General features: G+C 46.1%; 1 protein-coding gene across 3 annotated transcripts in view; it reads right to left on the reverse strand.

Annotated features, from left to right (window-relative positions):
* The window catches only part of LOC147204229 (nectin-2), a 103774-nt gene that overhangs the window by 43634 nt on the left and 40478 nt on the right, over positions 1-19662 (reverse strand). For all 3 annotated transcript variants that reach the window (XM_086112838.1, XM_086112837.1, XM_086112836.1), the window contains exons 2-6: positions 16971-17080; positions 14497-14746; positions 11677-11970; positions 11440-11557; positions 10211-10359 (exon numbers count right to left, since the gene is read on the reverse strand). In XM_086112838.1, coding sequence (XP_085968964.1) covers positions 10211-10359; positions 11440-11557; positions 11677-11970; positions 14497-14746; positions 16971-17080 — 921 coding nt within the window. The remainder of the gene's footprint in view (positions 1-10210; positions 10360-11439; positions 11558-11676; positions 11971-14496; positions 14747-16970; positions 17081-19662) is intronic.

A 19662-nucleotide genomic window follows, 5' to 3' on the forward strand; every position in this document is an offset into this window, starting at 1 on the left:
CCCGATTGAATTTAGCTTCCGATCAACAACGCCGACCGCACAGGATTGTAAGCACACGCTCAAGAAAGCTGAACTTTATGGACATTTGCAAGGGGGCTCAACTAGGTCAGACGGCTTCTCCGAGAACAGGGGGAAGATTAATGTGCCTTCAAGCTTGAGAACGGGGTCGACCCACTCAGGTGAAGTGGCGTGTATCCAGGTAGTCCCTTTGCTCCGCTGACATTTCCCATCGCTGCCTCACAACTGCCCCCGCCACCCCCCCCCCATACCCACCACCACGTCACACAAAAAGGTCTCAGACACTTTGCCCTTCAACTGCTAAGCTTGCGTCCAAGGCTGCTGCTGCTGCTGCTGGCTGGCTACGAGTCACAAAGCGCAGGCGGTGGCGGCGTAGAAGAGCGGGCAATGGCGTGCATGCGTGTGGGTGGGCGGGCGGAACAGGTGGAGGCCATGCGAGGTTTGATCATGATGAATGGCGCGGCGGAGGGTGGGAATGAGATGAAGACGACGGAGGAGGAGGTGAAGGAAGAGTGAGAGTGAGTGACAAAGTGATGCAGCGGAATGACAGGGCCTCCTTGAAGGCACGAAGGAGAAGCACGGCACAGACGCGCCCCCCCCCCCCTCCCCACCACCGGCAGCCGCTCCCTCCTCTCTCTCGTGTCCCCCCCCACCCCCCTCCCTCGCCTCCTCCAAACACGAGTGTCCATTTGATTGGCTGAATCACAAAGAGAAGCCTCTTAAATTCTACTTGTTTTGGAATCCCAACAGGCGAGGACGCCGACGTTCACTCGGCAGTATTTCTTCCGGCGCGCCAACGCTGCGGAGAAGACGCCGCCTAAATCAGAGCTCCCGTATGACTCGTCAGCCATATACTGCGCTCTCTCAACTCATACTTTCCTCTCCCGTGTGCACGGTTTAAAAAAAAAAAAAAAAAAAAAAAGGAATGTTTGACAGCAAAAAGAGTAAACAAAAATGCAAGCCATCCTCAGTGTGAACTTGAAGAGTTTTTGTGTAAAAACAAAAGTGAAGCCATGAAATTCTCATATCTACTCAGTCGGTGACCTTCCTTCGAACAGACAGTTCCGTCATCCGCTTCCCTCAAACAAGTCTCCTCCCGATTGCTCAACTTAAAAAGCCGTGGCTAATTACCCCAATTCGTATCGCCGCAATTGTTCACATGGACATGAAAGTTCAAGGCTAAGCCGATCTAAGCCCGGGAGCTGAGAAAAAACAGCCCCTCGACCACCATACAAAGACAGAACGCAAAAGAGCGCCGAAAGAAAAATGAGTTCTGCGGCGAAGCCGCAGAATTGCATCGCGGCGACCGGACACAGCAACAGGTAACATGGCCTCAAATTCTGATGGAGATGACAGAGAGGCTTAGCCAACAAGTGACCACATTCGATAAAAAAAAAATAAAATAAGAACAATCAGATCAAATGTAGCAACCGGAGATACAGTTGCTCATGTTGACACAGCATTGTTGACCGAGTATGAATGACAGTAGAGTATCACAACTTGCTTGTTCAGTCCGTCTGACCAGCTCCTGCTTCCTTTAACTGGAAGCGCATTTGCCAGTGCAAAAGTCAACAGTAGAGAGGCGCCGTAATCTTCAGCTCCCCGTCAGCGCGTTGGATGATTTAGGTCAAGAGATGCGCTGCTCTGCGTTTAGCAATATCTGGCGCCGCAGACGCGCTTCAACTGGCACAATAAAGGAGGAGATTTACGAGAGTGTGCTAGAAGGCTAGTAAAGCCACCGGAAGCGCAGCGCAACACAACGCGGCACGGCACAGCACAGCAGCGCGACGGCTTGGCACGGGCGTCGGCTTTCGCGTGCCAACGTTTCGGGGCTGTAGGTGCTTTTTGGGAAGCCTGCCAGATGCCCAGCATGCAACCCCGTGACCATTGTCCACTCGCGATTATTCAGTGGGCGCCGACCCTCACCCATTTATCCCACGATGAGGTCGGCCATGAAAAATGTCATCCAAACATAAATGGCTTATAGAGCATTAAAAAATATATAATCATTCGAGTAAAGAAGCAATCCAAGTGAACCCTGGAGATGCATCCATTGACTGTAAAAGATCTGATATGTGCGACAGCAAGGAAAAAAAAACATTTAGCATGGAATCGCTTATAAAAAAAGGCCTTCACTACAACTGACTGAGGAGGAGTTTATTAGTTGGCTAAATCCAACAAGTGGTTAGCAAGCTACTGCTACATAATCTTATGTTACTTGTTATCTTGATGGGAGGATGATTAAAATATTCACACTTGTTACAGCATGTCATCTGTCCTGTATAAATGTATTTTTATTCATTTCATTTCATTTTTATTTAGTCATTTATTAATCCACCTTAAACATTACAACGCGACCGGTACACTAATGCGGTTCCGCAAATGCTACAGAAGGTAATGTTACTTGTAATTCATTCTCAAACTTGATAAGACGTTGACTCTGTTTAGAATTTTAAAACAACCGTTTTCTGTCAGGCATGACTAGAGTTTGGTTAACATCGAACTCAACCTATAAATATAACATTAGCAAGATGACTAGCAGGCTTATCTGGTACTTTTTTTTTTAAGTTGATAAGACTTAGAATAAATAGCTTTTAGTCAATCAACATCAAATTGTGGGTGTTTAACAATAAATGTACACAATAAGCTACATGGCTAGCAGGCTAATCTTGCATGGGTTAGTGAGGTAATATTCCGTAAAATCTGTTTTTGGCTGACAATATTACTGGAAATAAATAGCATTGTCATACTTCATTTTGAAAATTTAACACATAACATCCTGTACATGGCTACTTTAACGCCATTAGGGTTAGCAAGCTACTACGATACAAAAACATCACATGCAACTTTTTCGGTGAGAAAAGGCTCCTAAACACCTTTCAGTTTGATGGTGATTTTAACAGTGAACTGACACAAAAGAAAACTACTGATACTTTTTGGTTGTTTCAAGATAAATTCAGCCGATTCTATCAGACCAAGAAGGCTAACCTTACATGTCTTAGCAAGTTAATGCCAGGTGAAGAACTGTCACAGGGCATTTTTTTGGGGGGGGGGGTTATCTCCAAAAAAGGCTTCGGATAAAAATGAAATATTCAGTTTTCATTCAGTTTTAATGGTGGCTTTTAACAATGAATTCACCCTATGAATATAACATCAACCTGGCGAGTAGATTGATCTAATATGGAATAACAAAGGAACGAACGCAAGCCAAGGTGAAGTTTTATGTGAAAAACAACTCCAAACTCTACAACACACTGTCAAATTAATGACAGTTGTTAATGGAAGGGGGGGAGGGGGAGACAACTCCCATGGTGCAATGCAGCATGACGGCACCGTCAAGCCATAACCTTAATGCTGAGGTTTTGACAGCTAGAAAAGTCATTGTTAGTCACACTGTGGTATTAGGATGCGGTGCAGAGTGTCAAATACTCCATGTTCTTAGCAACACATCAGATGACAGAACACAGTCTTCCCTTTTCAGAATAACAGACAAAGGAGCCGCCGCTTCCTTCGTCTGTGAGATTAGGGCGACACAATGAAAAGCAAATAACTGCGGGTGACACGTTTCAAACATATTCCCGGTTGCCAAAGTGATCAAAACCCCTTTGCGATCAAGTTCACCGCCCTTCCCTCTGTTGCTCCGGCTTTGGCTTTTCCCGCAGACACTGCAGAGGATTAGCCAGCCGCCGCCATCGAAACATTTGACAGAAACGAATCGGCTTGTTGTCATTGCCCCTTTTGGTGATGCGACGCCACACAAGCCCCGTTGACGAATGCCACGAGTGAATTATTCTTGTAACGGCGATTATTTTCAAGAAACCGATTGCTACGCTCGCCACCGTCCGACACCTGCGCTCGACCCTCTTAACGGGAGCCTCTCCAGCTGCGCCGCCTCCCATTTTCTCCATCGCTGCTCGCACTCCAGCAGATGTCTCCTCTAAACCCATTTTCCCTGTCATCTTTAATTTGCAACCGCGTTTCTGTCATGTTACGTCTCCTCGCTCTCGGCTCTGCACGTAAGCCGCGGAAAGAAAATTAATCATGTCAGGTGGCTATATCTTAACGTTTATTTCAATATTCGCCCGAGCTCTCCAAATCACCTTCTCTCCTGTGCCTGTGTTCGTCTAACGGGCAACCGCACCACTATGTCCTTTTAGTTGCGAACCAAAACAGCAGCACCCACAGAAACAGACTCATCTTCATTTAAACTCACTCAATACCAGCTAATTCTGGACCAAGTCTGAAAAGACGGTTAAAAACGTCTTTGGGAGTGAATGAGTTAAGTGTGAACTCTCCAACATGCTGGGAAAGACTTCTCTTCATAAACATGACATTACACTAAATACGATCCTATTTAGTGTGATGTCATGTTTTATGAATCGAGTTCCAGTGGACTCTTACGGGATGGGTCAACTTATGACTTCCTATTGGTGACCAACCCAAAAAGCATCACGGACTAAAACAGCATTTTCCGGTGATTTCAAGTGCTGAATCTTACTCTGTACTGCAGTTTTTTGTGGGGTATTAAGAGAGCTTTCCGGTAGACTGATGTAAATATGTGCAAAGAGTGTGTGTGTGTGTGTGTGTGTGTAGCAGCACATTTCCACCAAGTTTCCTTTCGTCTCCCCTTTTCAATTATTTTATCATTTAATTTACATAATACTTGAAATAACTTTTAATATCAGTCAATTGGTTAACATTATTCTGAAAAGCAAAACATCCCATTAATGATGACTCTTGATCTGAGAGGAAGCGTAGTGGAGTAAAATACTGCCGCGACAGCAGGAGAGGGTAAACGGGTTGGATTCTGTTCTTGCTTTATTCACTCTTGCCCCCTTCTTAAAAAAAAAAAAAAAAAAGCCGTCTCTCTTTGCCCCCACTTTCTCCACCCGGTAAGTGCTAAACATCGCGATTCACACACAGGAACGCGACGGTTAGCCCCTCGGCGTGCGGCTGCCAAAAAGAACATGAGAAATGCATTATCACCTCTGGCTCGGTGACAACCAGATCATGCACTCACAGCAACGGGGAAATCGTCCAAAAGTCAAATAGCAAGCCTTGTTAAATTCCCTTAGTTAGTGAATTAGCTAGCTGTGCTAAGCTAGTTTGCCCGAGGGCTTCATTTTCTCTCATCGGTGGAACTATTAACCCCCGAGTGGGATCACAAATGGTACAGTGTCCTTGACACTTTGCCACACAAGCTCGAGCACAACTTCAGGTAACTCGTACAGTATGACTTAATTCTAATGATATACAGTAGATAGATAGAAAATCAGGCACTTGAAAAAAAATAAAAGTGAAAAATAAAAGCACTGTCAATGGAAACGAATGGATATGAAGGGAAAGTCTGGACAAACCGACAGCAAAACTCCTAAATATAAAAAAAACTCCTCATAGCATGACCCCCCCCCCCCAAAAAACAAACAATGGTGTATTTCTTTCTTTCTTTATTTATTTAATGTCTGTATTTCATTTCTTAAGGCAACCTCTTTCAGTGCCAGTGCTTGTTTCAAGTCAATATAATCTAGAATGCCAAATTTGATTCCCAATGGCAAAACTTAAGCGCAGTGTTCTGGCTGCATTTCAAGTTTTCAGCGTGTCGCTCCTGTCAAGCGCTATACGCGCCTCTCCCTCCCTCTCTCAAGTCTTGTTGCAAATCCTTCAGTGGATGTTGTCTTCCTGAGACAACACTTTAAAGATTTAACAAGGCCGTGTAATGGAGTCGTCGGGGGCTCCCCCGTGCAGGCGCTCTGTAGACACCTTCTAACAAGGCGGCGATTGTATTCAAGTAAGTAGGTTAGGGAGAGGGGCCAATCCTCGAAACAGAAGCTGTTGGCTGAACCACCGGAAGAAAATATAGATGAGGTGTTAACAAGGAGGTGGGTCTGAGAGAAAAAGCATGTCAACCCCTTTGGCATCCCGGATACGGTAAATGGATTGGGTACTTGTATGGCGCTTTTCTACCTCGCGTCCTCAAAAGTGCTTCACACGATTATCTCCTTCACTTACTGATGACGCGGGGATCAAACCACCAACCTCTGGGTTGGGAAACGACCACTCTACCACTGAGCTGTGCCGCCCTCCTATTTGCTTCGATTGGTCTTAAAATGTGACCGGCACGTCGACAGGTTCTTCGAGGCGGCATTGAAAATGCCGGCGACCGATCAGATGCCTTTTTTTTTTTTTAAATAAACGTATGCAGAAATCCAAAAAGTCCCAAGGGTCCTTACATTTTCGATAGCGTGTACAAACAACAAACTGCGGAAGCCAAAAAGCAGCATGCTTCTTCCGAAGCCACGTCCACTGCGATCACAAGCTCCGAGTGACCAAAAGTAATTGGAGAGATGGAGTGGAAGTAACCTCGGCTGCAGCTTTCCATAAAAATAAAAAAAAAACGCACACCACCGAGCCTGGCCGCACCTCCGGCATCGCTGGCAAGCGTTCGCTGTCAAGCATGTTAAGTTATCGAACAAGGGCCGCGTGTGCACGTGTGCTAATGGGCGGGCGGCGGGCCAGTTTGACACCGCGGGCAGAATTGGCTCCAGCGGACCTGTTCCCTGGCTAACTCTCGCATGGCCGGAGACGCGCGCGCGCCTACGCAGCCGCACCGATTTTTCGACCGACCGCAAGCCACCCCGAGGAGGAAGACGCTCCGGCCCCCAGTTTGCCCTCTACTCGAAGGACTCGCGCGCATCGACTCGAGAGGACGTCTATTTCCGGCGCGGCCGAAAGCCCCTCGGACCATGTGTGAGGATAATTTTTTTTTTTTTGAGTCACCGCTGCACGGACGAAGATGGCGGAGGGATGGAGGCGCACGCGCACCCTCCGGGCATCGGCCTAGCAGAGTGGTGGATTGAAGGGATGGAGACCAGTAAAAGCTGTGATGACAGAAGAGCTATAATGGCGTGTAAGAGAGGGCAGAGATAGCAGTGGGAAGGAGCGAAAACTCAAGGGGGGGGGGCAGAAGTCTCATTCCTGAGCAGTGTGATGGTGGGGAGAAGGGGGAGGGCGGGGTGGGGGAACAGAGGCAGAGCCGCGGAGGCTGAAAGACAACCTGCTAGAGATAAGGAGAATGAGGAGTCGCAACCAAAAAGAGCACAGCGAGAGAAGGGGGGATATTTTTGTGGCAGCCCGTCTGTCGTGCGCGGGACAAAGAGGAGGACACTGAGGTGAATGGCCACACAAGCACGGCGGATAGAGGTGCCGCTGTCTGGCAGGCGCTGCCCAACCAGTGCCTGTCGCCCCCCGTTTCTCTTCACTCTTGCGCCTGCATTTTTTTTTTGAATGGAGTCACCCCGCATCCTTCTCGACTTCCAACTGTAAATGCATCGACGGTTACTGTACAAGGGTGGTGAGAATGTCTCTTCGTGCCTTTACATAACTCACTACCAGCAGTACAGACCGACCGACACGCATGACTTTTTAGGCCAATGACAATTCCAATATTGGTCGGAATAAAATTCTGATGAACCAGCCAATTAATAGGAAAAAAAAAGTCACACACAGACACACAATCGGTTCGCCGTCTCCAAGCGCCCACTTGGCGACTTTACGTCATCCGCAAGTGGAGTTCTTGCAGTTGCTGACAAAGGTACTTTTATGTGTGTCAATCTCCTGCACGGACTCCAGCGAGTCTGTTCTGCTTCCGCCATGTCAACTGCGCGCCTCTCCCTGCACTGAACTGAAAAGGCACGAGGGGAGCCGCTTCGATTGTGAGCGAATCAATTCTGCTCCCTAACGTGTGTTCATGAATGAAGATAATGTCCTTATTGTGGGCTAAAACTTGCATTTTCACCATCACACTTTCGACCACTTTTGTCAGTTGCGTTGCAACCGCATGCAAGTCAGATCGTGTGGAAATGCAGCATGATCATGCCCCGTCCGCCCATCTTGGCACTTTAAGTCATGTTCAAACTGTGTTCACAGGTTTGAATGCAAACTCCGGGGGAATCGTTTCACAACCTCTCTTTTGAAATTGAACCAACACTTTAAGTCAAATGGATCCATTCCATCTTTCTGCTCTCACTGCAAATTCAGGTGTCATTTAGTCCTCCTTCCCTGCCTGCCCGCCTCCCTGCCTGTTTTTTTGCTGGCGAGTAAGACCCAAAGTGGGAAGGAGGTAATGGAAGATGAGAGCAGGGTGAAACTGCATCAAGTTGAACTAGAACTGTGAGAGAAAAGTGGGGTGAGAAAGGAGTGGGAAAGGGAGAAGGGATAATATATTAAAAAAAAGGGGGGGTGGCTAGAGAAAGAGAGGGGAGCGGACAGCAAAATGGCAAGGGAAGCAGCCAGCAGCTCAAGCAGCAAAGGGTGACTGATCCGCTCTGAGAGGCTTGGAGACAAGACAGACACACGCTATGTAGCCACAGATAGTGCAGGCCAATAGCTCGGCAGATAGGATGCAGTGGCACAAGCCTCCCATGGGACTTTGACATGCCTTCAGCATCCTCGCTCGCCCCCCCCCTCTCGTCTCTCTCTTGCTCGCTCCATCCCCTTCACTGGATTGCATGCTGGCACCGATTCATCCTGCTGCACACTCCCCGACTTCTTAGTCCATAAAAAGCCTCAATCTTCCTCCCTGCTTGCCTGTGTGCCCACGCTGCCTGGACTTTTACTTTTACACTCCGGCTTTGTTCCTCGCCCGTAAAACCCCAGCGGGAGGCGGCGTGATCGCTTGTGCGACACGGGACGCCCGCACTTGGCTCGGCAGCCAGAACAGAAGGGTCCCACAGGAAGGGCGACGCATGCCGTGGCACCATATGGGGAGACGAGGGAATAGCGGAAAGGCGGGGAATGAACAAAAAGAAGGAGGGCAAAATGCAGGAACAAGGATGGCTCTTGTGATGTCGTCGATAAGTACACAACCCACTACCGGCACCTTCCCCCATGTCAGCTGAAAATAACTTTCTGTTAAGTAGAGGAGAACGGAGGGGGTGGAGGTTATTTTTGCATTACGGGGGAAAATATAGGTATGAATGACACCGAGGGACAGAATTAAAATGGCTGAGGATCAGCTGGAGCGTGCGATTGTGGATTTTAAGTCCCCGTCAAGTGAAAATGTCCCCTTAAGTTGACACACCACCGATGATTTAAAAAAAAAATAAAGTGTTTAAAATTCTTCAAAACCATGAAAGAAAAATCAAGCCCTCGTCTCCACTCTCAAATTCAGTGGGTACGTCCGCTGAATGCGTGAACCCAGATTCAAGCCTTAGTTGACGTTCATCTTTAACCGACAAACGAGTCGAGACCGAATCCAGCAGGTCCTGCACTCTTGCCTCGGTGGCAACAAGAAGCATTCGTTTTACACAAAAGAGGTCATTCTCAACAATCAAAGGACTAACGACGACACCCGAGGCACCATTAAAGCCCACTAGAAGCAAACGTCATCTTCCAACCGAGCGAAACTAACGACGATTGCGGCCTCGCTGCCTTTACACAAGTCTCTCCTGTAATCACCGAACATCCAGAGAAGCTTCGTCCTTTCTATTTCTACCCACTTTGTTTTGTTTTTTTTGATCATGGCGTTCACAGGGTGAAGTTCAGTTTCAGCGGCTCATTAAAAAAAAAAAAAAAAAAAAGAAATCAAACAAATAGCGCAAAAGCAAAGTGTTGGCGAGGGCAACCGTTTGGCGTAGAAACTTTAGCGGGAGGAAAAAGCCGTACGTGATGAAGCGCTCGTCATGGAGGCGGCGTCATCAATTAAAAGTAGGACACAGGAGGAGAGGTCACACACACACACACACACACACGCACACACACATTTACACACGCCATGGACAGAGCAGCTGGGCCTTCGAACCGTTAAATACAAGAAAGTGTGTGTGTGTGTGTGTGTGTGTTTCCCTGGGGATAGCATAAAAGACGACTACACTTGGAATGTGTTAGCTGTGTGATAAAAATTAAATGAAGTGTGTGGTTTTTGTGTGTGTGTGTGTGTGTGTTTTTTAAGGTGATTTCATCTGTGCAACAGGGGACGTGGTTTGACTTGTTCTGACACCACCAATGCAGTATTGCTGAATTGAAGATGATGAAAAGAACTGCTTGGAAGAGCGCATCATAGCTTCATCATCAACAATTGCCTCCAGAGACAATCCACACGTTTTTTTTTTGTTGTTCTTTTTCTTCCCGACACCGTCCAGCCTACGTACGTCGCGCTTCCGTCTGCTGAAGCGAGCGAGTGTGTTTGACTGACCTCTGACCAAGGCCGTGACCTGGTCCCTGCCAGTCCCGACGCGGTTCTTGACCTCGCAGACGAAAGTGGTGTTGACTGCCTCGTCCACCTTGAGCACCTTCAGCTGGTTGTCTTTGATTTGCACCGTGTCGGGCATTTGTCCCGTCATACTGGAGGGAGATGGCTGCATTAGGCTGCGTTTTCACAACACCGCTCAGTCATTTTGCACGATTTGGAGGAAAAGCTCGCCTTCGCAGCATGACAGTGTTCAACAACAAATCCCAGATTACAAATGCTGTGTTCACGGAAGCATGTGAAAACAAATCTTTGCCAAGTGATTGGCTCCATCATAGAAATGCAGAACACAGAAATAAAACGCAGGCACGTTCATTTCCAAAGGGCACCTGAATGCGGCCGTTACGGGATGGCGAGCGGCAATGGCAACTGTCACTCAAAAGTACAGGTGTCAAAATTCACTCATCGACAACTCACTGATCATTAAATTACTTGACAACTATTTTGCTTGTGGAATAATTGTTTGGAGCCATTGTTGAACCTGAAATTGTCCAATTTGATCTCAGCTTTTCTCCTTGAAATATACTGATTGAAATATTCTTCTTTTGTGAAAGCAGACTGATGACGCTTCTAATTTGGAAAACAATGTGCAGAATCGGTGCCCACTGTATCGTGCGTACCTTAGAATTGTTTGAAAAGCAAACACAAAGATGTTCTGTATAAGGACCACTGAAAATGAATGCACAAGTAGACAGTCGGACCGACACCAGGCACAAAATCAGAACTGCCTTGATGCGAGAACACTCAGCACAGATTTTCATTTGCGCAACGTACATCCGAGTCGGCTAATCTTATTTATCAGCGAAACATTTTTTCCTGCCTCCCTCAACATCCAATATAAAAATATGATCTAGCAGCAGGATCTGATTTTCTCTCTCTCTCTCTCTCTCTCTCTCTCTCTCTTTTTGTTTTTTCAAACGAAGGCACAGTCGGGCCATGGTAACGGATTAAAAATGTGAGTGGAGGAACAGCACCAGACGTATTGTGTTTCTAATTCACAAAGGGCTAAACTCCGAGTCAGAGTCCATTATGAGAAATTAAGTGGCTATTTCCATCAGCGCAACACGGCGCTGCAGCGGCCGTATTAAAAAAAGTGCTGATGACGGCTCGTCGCCCGCATGATTGCGGGCTTGAAGATGACGCTCGCAAAGAGGAGGCCACGTGGCGGTACTCACGACTTCCATAGCACCGTCGTCGGGACCGGATTGCCGCTGGCCTGGCAGGTCAGCAGCACATTTGTACGGCCCACGTACCAATTATTGTCATAACCCACGATTGTCACCTGAGGGGCGTCTGAGGAAAGGAAATGAGAGAAAGGAAAGAGGGGGAAAAAGCACAGTGCAACAAATAAAAAGAATGAACTTCAAGCTTTGAGGGGAGGGAAAAAAGCGAGCCGATAAATGACGTCTTACATAAAACTTTGAGTTTCATCTGGAAGCTCTCCGGCGAGGTCTGCGTCCGGTGCGACACCAGGCAGCTGATATCTTTGCCGTTGTCCGCCGCCGCGGGAGCCAGGCGGTATTCGCTGGTGACCGACACCGTGTTGTCCTGGTTCGGCTTGGACGAGGTGGTGGCGTTGCCGTTGGCGGTCGTCACCCAGCGGATCTGCGCGGCGGGGCGGCCGTTGAGGGACTCGCAGCGTGCCACCACCATGGGCTTGGGGCCCGCTTCCACCGTTAAGGGGGAGGCAGAATTCTGGGGCTTCGCTGGAGAAGAAAGAAGAAGAAATCCCCTGTTTGAATTGCTGAACTTTCAACACTAAAGCTTTCAAAACGGAATTTCCCACTGAGATCAGTTAGGTTGGTTAAACCACCACACCAGTGCACAAAAAAAAAAAAAAACCCAAAAAATCGAACTACATGTTGTAGGTCAGGGGTCTGCAACGCAAAATGTTGAAAGAGCTTAAAAAAAAAAAAATCTGTCTGGAACCGGAAAAAAAAAAAAGCCACATACTGTACATATACATATACAGTACACACAGCGGTGCCTTGAGATACGAATGATTTAATCTTTTAAGTTTACTGTCAAACCCAAAATAAATGAAACGACAACGACCACCTAGTTAGTTTTGCTCGCTTCAAGCTCACTACGGCAAAAGCCGTTCAATTCTCGACATTCAGTCATGTTTTCATCAAGTAAAATATCACCTAATTACAGCATTACATTTACAATTCTCGGTAGGCTGGAATGGATAAATGGCATTTCCAATCATTTGAAATGGGGAAAGGTCAAGGAATCAATTCAGTTTGCGTCTGTATTTTCTCACAGGTCAGCCCGGCGTTATGCGTCGAAGTGCACTTAGCTGTTGCCTCAATTGTTTCAGTTCATTCCACCAAATTCATCACACGATTATTTCGCCCATCCTTAGTGGAGGCCACACAGATTAGAAAAAGAATAAAGACATCGCATTTCTTCATGACGCAGACACACTCGACTAGAATTGCAGCCCCATGGTCGTATGCCTCTGCAAACCACTCCAGCGGATGCATCACATACTGCGCGCGGTTGCAGACAAAGCGACTATGCACCAAGTGTTTTGACTGTGAAGGCTTTTAATCTTTCTTACAGCAGAACGTAGGAAAGGCGTCGTGTCGATCCGTCGGTGATCAATAGCAGTGAAAAAAAAAAACATTCCGTTGAGCAGAGTCTTTACGTTTAACCTTTCGGCTAGAAAATGTCACAGCTCAATCATGCCGTCCTTTTTGGACAGCCGCGTTGATATTATGTCATCCCGAGCTCGGGATTTGGCCGCAAATATGTTTCAGTGCGGTCGCTTTTTTAAGTGATCCCAAAATCCAAAAATTGACTCGAGTCCCTTGAGGCTATGATTAAACGGCAAACCTCACCCACTGGACTCTTCGGGTATGTGAGGATGCTTTTTTTTTTTTTTTTTTTTTGGGTGCTGCGGTTGGTCCTACAGTTCAACATTCCAGAAAACTGGCCAGTCACAAATGACGAGGAGGAAGAAGAAGGAAAAAAGGCTGTAGTCCGTTTTGCTAGCTCGGCATGACTTCACTGTAATGCAGTAATTTGACAAGGCCCGCAGAGATGCACTCAAAGAGATGACTTCATAAACTGTATTTATTGGCCACGCGAGATGCTGCCATTTTAAAAAATGGCCACCTCTGAATGCAAATTGGTGTGCAGATCTATCCTCTCCGCATTGGAAGAAAATGTCCAGTAAAATACGATAAAGTCTGCCAGGACAGATTTGTTTTGATGTCGAGGACTGACATCCCAAACTAAGTCACCAATTTTGCTTCTCGCGGTTGTCGAGAATGTTTTTGGTTTCCGTTTGACTTTAAGGCTTTGAGGTCATCCGCTCCAAGTGGCATATTTTGGTCTCGAAATGCAGTCCGAGAGCCACGAGTTCAGCTACAGCCACGACGGGCGCGATGCACTGCTTAGCCCAACGCTCGTCCCTAACCTGAACCTAACCAGAGCACGTCAAGTCAATTCAGAGATTTTTTTTTTTTTTTTTGGGACGCACATCGACATTAGCATGAGTCACCCCCTTGAAGAGGAATTTGAGGTTCCATATCAGCAATTATCTGAGGCAATTGCGACGTGCAGTTAACAAGCTCGCTACCAAAAATTCATCTTCACTTCGGATAGTCCGCTGGTGGGGTCACTCACGTATTTGACAGGGGACGACCCCCTAACTCAAATCCTAAACCCTAACCCCTCACGCTTGAACTGTTCCAACCTCATCCAAAACCTAAACCCGAAGGCTTAATTGTGGTCTGGTGAATTTCTAAACACGTAAACACTGCCCAGCTCACACTGCAAGATTTAAGCATTGTGAATTGTCACGTAAGCCCTACAAGCCACGATTGCTCCCTTTCAAGGACCACTTCCAGTAATAAGATCCTTTCTTTGTTCCATTATGGTCATTAGCATTTGACTTCTTAGCCTATCACCATGGATACCCTCGTGAAAGTGTACACACACATGCGCACGCTCACAAATATGGATGAGGGGTTGTCCTGGACTCTTGACTTTTGGACCCGTCCATTAAAACGTTTGAACAAACAAATTGACGGCTAAATTTTTTCATGTGGATACGAAGGTAGATTTATTTTTTTTCAACAGTTTGAAGAAGGTGTTCGACAGTTGGTTTTTTTTTAAATTTCGTTTTGTTTTTTTGGGTTCAGCGGTTCCAAAACAAAAACTGGTAGACGTACTGTAAGACGGCAAGATACACACAGTAAAGAATTCCTCTTGAGACTTACTGAGCATGACCAGTTGGGTGACTCCCTGCTCGTGTCCGCTGGGGTAGGAAGCGAACTCGCAGATGTATTTGCCCTCGTCCGTCATGCGAACGTCGCTGATCTGGATGGAGGGGCCGTCCATGTTCGGGGGACTCTGCATGAAGCTGACCCTGCCCTTGAGCGGCGAATCTGGGTAGTTGGGTTCAAAGACGGGGTGTAAGACGGCGATGTTCATCCGCTCCCCCTCTTTGGGCTCGTAGATCCAGGTGACCTGTGAGCGGAGCGCTTGTTCAGTGACATGCGTACTGAAAAAGCACGCCAAATATGAGTATTTTCGCTCAGTCGGGCCCAATTAAGAACGATAAACCTGTTCAATCATGGATGCCATCTTTGTGAAATTTAAAAAAAAAACAAAAACAAAGCAACACATGGAATGAGTGCTGCAAATGCCCCCGTAACAAATAAATTCATGAAAAAAAAAATGATGACCTAAACCGGACATACTGCTCTTCTCACAAATAATATCTCATTTATGCTATTAAAGTCGATTATTATTATGTTGTTTTTTTTTTTGCGCAAGTCATGCCATTGGTAAACATCACAGTATTTTGAACTGAAATTCCTCAGTCAATCAAAGAAGGGGTTCCCCTAATAGCAGATGAAATAAAAAAGGGTGAGGAGATATGGTGCAAAAGAATGACGTCGTACTGTTTTATTCTAATTTGAAGCTCTTTTGGGGCCTGGTTTTCTCTCGATGATGTCGAATACAGTTCCACAAAACCCTTTTTACTGACACCCCCCCCAACCCCAAATAACATAAATAAAATCTCCAGAAACAATCGCCTAATTTTCAAAATTCCTACTGCTTTGAGTTTAATGCTCACATGGAATTTTTTTTTTTTATTAATTAGGAATTTTTTTAATAGATTTTTTTTAAACGGCTTCTGTCAACGTGACCTCAAGAGTCCAAAATGACTGTGAGGTTACTTACAAAAGATGCAAAGTTGTCAATTTAGCAACTTTTAAAACTCATCGAACATCAAAAAAAAAAAAAAAAAAAAAAAAAAAAGCAAGGAGCAACTGGTTATGTCGTCTAGCGTTGATGATCTAGCATGACTCAAGTTATCCAACGCAATGAAAATGAAAAGGTGAAGAGTTTGCAACTCAAATGGAGTTCCCAGATATGCTAAGCGTTAGCCGAGCTGCTTCTGCGCTTTCTCCTCCTTTGCATTTTAGGGCAGCATAGATGACCCGTGGCACCGTGCTCCCACTCACAAATCAGACGACGACAGGCATTGTCAGTTCAAACGCGGAAGCGCAACATGTACAGTCTGTCGCTCCCTTTTGGTAAGATCCACTTATCACCGGCATCAGAAGACGTCGCCATTTTCCTGTGAACTCCACCCGGGTGCAGCGAGAACACAGAAAGCACATAAATGGAGCGGGTATGAATATGGATGTGTATTTTCAGAAGCAGCACGCCATCCCAACCACTTTCTCCCCCCACGTCTGAGCCCCGCCTCAGCTGCTCCCAGAGCCTTTTCACTTCATTGAGATGCAACTAAGGAGTGTTGCCATTACCATAGTCAATCCCCTCAAGCAAATCTGAATCTTAGCATTGTTTGCGTGGCGTAGGAAAATGTTAAGGCTAAATGCGATAAAAACCTATTACCCCTCGCCTTAAGGATTATTTCCGTGAGCCATGATTTGTTAGATTACAATTTAATGCTGGACGCAAATAAGGCTCCAATCCCACAACTGACAATTGTGACTAGAGCCAAGCAATTTCAACAAATTATCAGCACAATGAAATACAATTATGGCAGGAAGCTGATATTCGAAGCCGAAAATCGAGAACTGGGAAGGCCATGGTACAATCACTATTTTGGTTTTCAAAACTTAACTGGTAGCACACCCGAAACATTGTGCAGACAAGTCGGTCATAGCGCATATATATATATATATATAGATATATATATACAGGTATATATAAAAGACATGCTGTACTTGCCAAATAGAACACTAGTCAACACATTTTGACTACATTTTTTAAATCAAAGATGCAAATTAACTTTCCAAGATCACTTTTAGGCACCTTGTTTTTGTCTATAGCACTTCCGGTTTTCTTAACAACAGTAGTAGTAATAATAATAAATTATTATTATTATTATTATAGTCATAACCATAATAATATTTATGAATTAAGGGTTAGGTTGAGCAACAGGTGGATTTTTTTTCTTTTGAATGAAACATCACATTCTATGCTATAAATGAGATTTTACACAATCAGGATGGTGCAGACGTATGACTGTTGGCCTCCTCTAATTGCATCGAATCGGGACCACCAGATCAGCCCACCAGCAGTCAAATTTTGCCTCCAATTGACGCATCGGGAAAAAGCAATACCAATGAAACCCTAAAAAAAGCCACCTTAAACCATCTCCCTCTTTGCTGTTGACCAGTGCAATGAGAAAGTGAGCATCAACCCAACTGACCATGGTGAGCTGAATCCCGGTGGTGTCCGTGAAGGCACAGCGCAGGTTGACCGTCTGGCCGGGATAGGACAAGACCTCAGGCTCCACTTTCACACGCTGGCCAGACGCCCCTAAGCACACACAAAGAAGAGAGACAATTTCATTTCTGCCGCTCACGAGTACGACAGAGGAGATGAGAAAAAGAGAAGCGCATCATAAACGGGTGATAAATGGGAGGTGTGTCTGCTGCAACATATAAACCCTGGCAAGTAGGCCACAAGAGTTTGCCGCCGCGTGACTGTGTCTGCGTGGACAGAGCAGCCGAAATAAAAAATAACACCCCCCCCCCCCCCCCAAAAAAAGAGGTCATGTTGGGGCGGGGGCGTGACAAAAGAAAAGCGGTCATTTATCATCCGGATGGCCCTTGCTGCTTTCACCTCCCACTTGCTGATACCAACACAGTCCTTCGCAGCGGCAAGGAGTCAAAATAAATCTGCTTTTGTTGCCGAGCGAGAAACTGAGCAATGGAGCTTTCCAACCGCAATCTGACAAGTATTTGTGTGTGTGTGTGTGTGTGTGTAATCCAGGTCTCTGTGAAAATGTAATTACTTGTATGAGTAAGCCGGCATTAAGTATGTGTCAGCAAGATGGCACCTGTTTCAAGTAAAAGTGGATTACCTGTAAATACGCAACCTCAAATTTCTGCAGCTGGAATGTGTGTGTGTGTGTGTGTATGTATGTGCGTGCAAGTGAGCTCACAATGTACACACTGAAAGGTGTTGGAAATGTTTTAAAATCCGACTCCCACTATACGAGTTAATCGCCTGCGACAGAAAGTTAAAGCTGACGACTTAAGGGCTCGCACGCTGAACACCGCTGCCATTTCACTCAAGCCCTCTAGGTGTCGCCAACAGTTTCAAACTCGTGCCCAAATGCTTACAACTAGGTCCTGATCGATTAATCGGAGGTTTCGAAATCAGCAAAAAATTTGTTTCTACATCTTCCGCACTAGCTATGCAATGAATAAATCAGTTAGTTGACAATCATGACTTTTGATAGATCGATGAATCATTCACATGCCTTTTTGGCATTTCAGTTTCTCTACAGTAAATATTCTCAGATTGCTGTTGTCCTCCTTGAAAGCAGACCGATTATTTTTGTACTCATCAATAATGTTGGCTCCTTCTTTGGAAAAACAACGTTCAACATTTTAGCCAATTCGCTGCAACCGCAACTTTTAGGTGATGCCCTGCGAGACCTCAAAAAAATCGGTTTCCGATTCAGAAGTCGGTTGCGGACTTGGGCTTTGTTGACCACCGTGTCTCGCTTTCGACACTTGCACACACACCGAGGAAAACTCATTCGCCTTTACATAAACAATTACCGGCGGATCCAGTTCGACTGGTTCGCGTCGAGCCAAAGCTGCCGTGTTGAAACTAATATCAAGATTACTGATAAAACGCGCGCACACGCACCGATGAAAAACCATACATAGGCTGGGAGATAAAAGGAAAAGGGCAGCGCTGTCTTTCTTTTTGACGAGCAATAAACTCCACACCTTTTCTTCTCTGGGGAGATGTGAGAGATCAATACGAGCGGCGAGGAATGAGGAAAAGAAAAGAGCGAGAAGGAAGAAAACAAGGCCTTTTCCAAGAATAACAGCAGCTCTCCCCGGACCGGGCCAATTTGCAACCACAAAACAACACGCTTGGAAACCACGGAGGAGCCTTTGGACAAGCACCAGGCGATGGGCCGCCACGGCTCAGGCTAGCTTGATCATCTCCCCTGGTTCTTTCTTTTTCTTCTGCCCCTCCCTCTTCCAGACATGAGAAATTCCTACGCATGGCTTCATTGGCATCTTTGCATCTGCGGGCAGCATCTCGCCTCTGTCCATCAAACTTGAACTAGGCTGACTAGACCCAAATTAGCTCTGGGATGGGGAGTTGCGCTTAAGTTGCCGCGGAATCGAGTGCAGGACGCTGAGCAAGAGAGAGCGAGAGAAAGAAAGAAAGAGAAAGACACAGGCAGGAGCACGATTTGACTGAACTGACTGACACTCCAAAAGTCATTTCAAAGGGGAAAAAGAAACTCAAGCTGCTCCTCTCTCGAATTTGTGGTCAGTGGCCACTTTGACAACAGCAATTTAGGACACGCTTTTTTTCAGTTGCCGTGCAAAGTGTAAACAATTCATGTGAGCATCAGGACTGGAAGATTTTTGCCAATTTTTTATTTTTTTGGTAGGGGGCAAGGGAGGGGGGGGGTCATCGTTTGTAAACTGGATTGAAAAGCATTTACACATTATTGGTATGCTTGGAATCTTTATTGATTTCTATTATTCACTCTGATACTAATGGATAACAGCAAAGCCGGGGGGCGTATTATGCACAAGTCCAGAGAAGGAAATGCTTTTTCCAGGTTGAATTTTAGGACGTGGGGGGAGAATACACGGGCGTGTGTTATTTACAGTACTTTACCGTAGTTGTTGATTAATTCTTGCACCCCCACCCCAAAAATAATCGACGGCTCCAAACTTGAAGAGCTCTCAAGTTGGAGACGACTCCCTCTTGTCCCGCTGCATGTTTTCTGACACATTCGCTCAAAAATGTTTTTCCAAGACGAGGCTTCCCCATCGGCCGTGCATTCATTTTTGACACACCAGTTGACAGGCGCCATTTTCAACAGCCGGACTGTTGCCAGTTGCGCGACTTGGCTG

The sequence above is a fragment of the Hippocampus guttulatus genome, chromosome 6 (genome assembly GCF_054856545.1).
Source record: "Hippocampus guttulatus isolate MCC_2025c chromosome 6, RoL_Hgut_1.0, whole genome shotgun sequence".
Taxonomy (NCBI): domain Eukaryota; kingdom Metazoa; phylum Chordata; class Actinopteri; order Syngnathiformes; family Syngnathidae; genus Hippocampus; species Hippocampus guttulatus.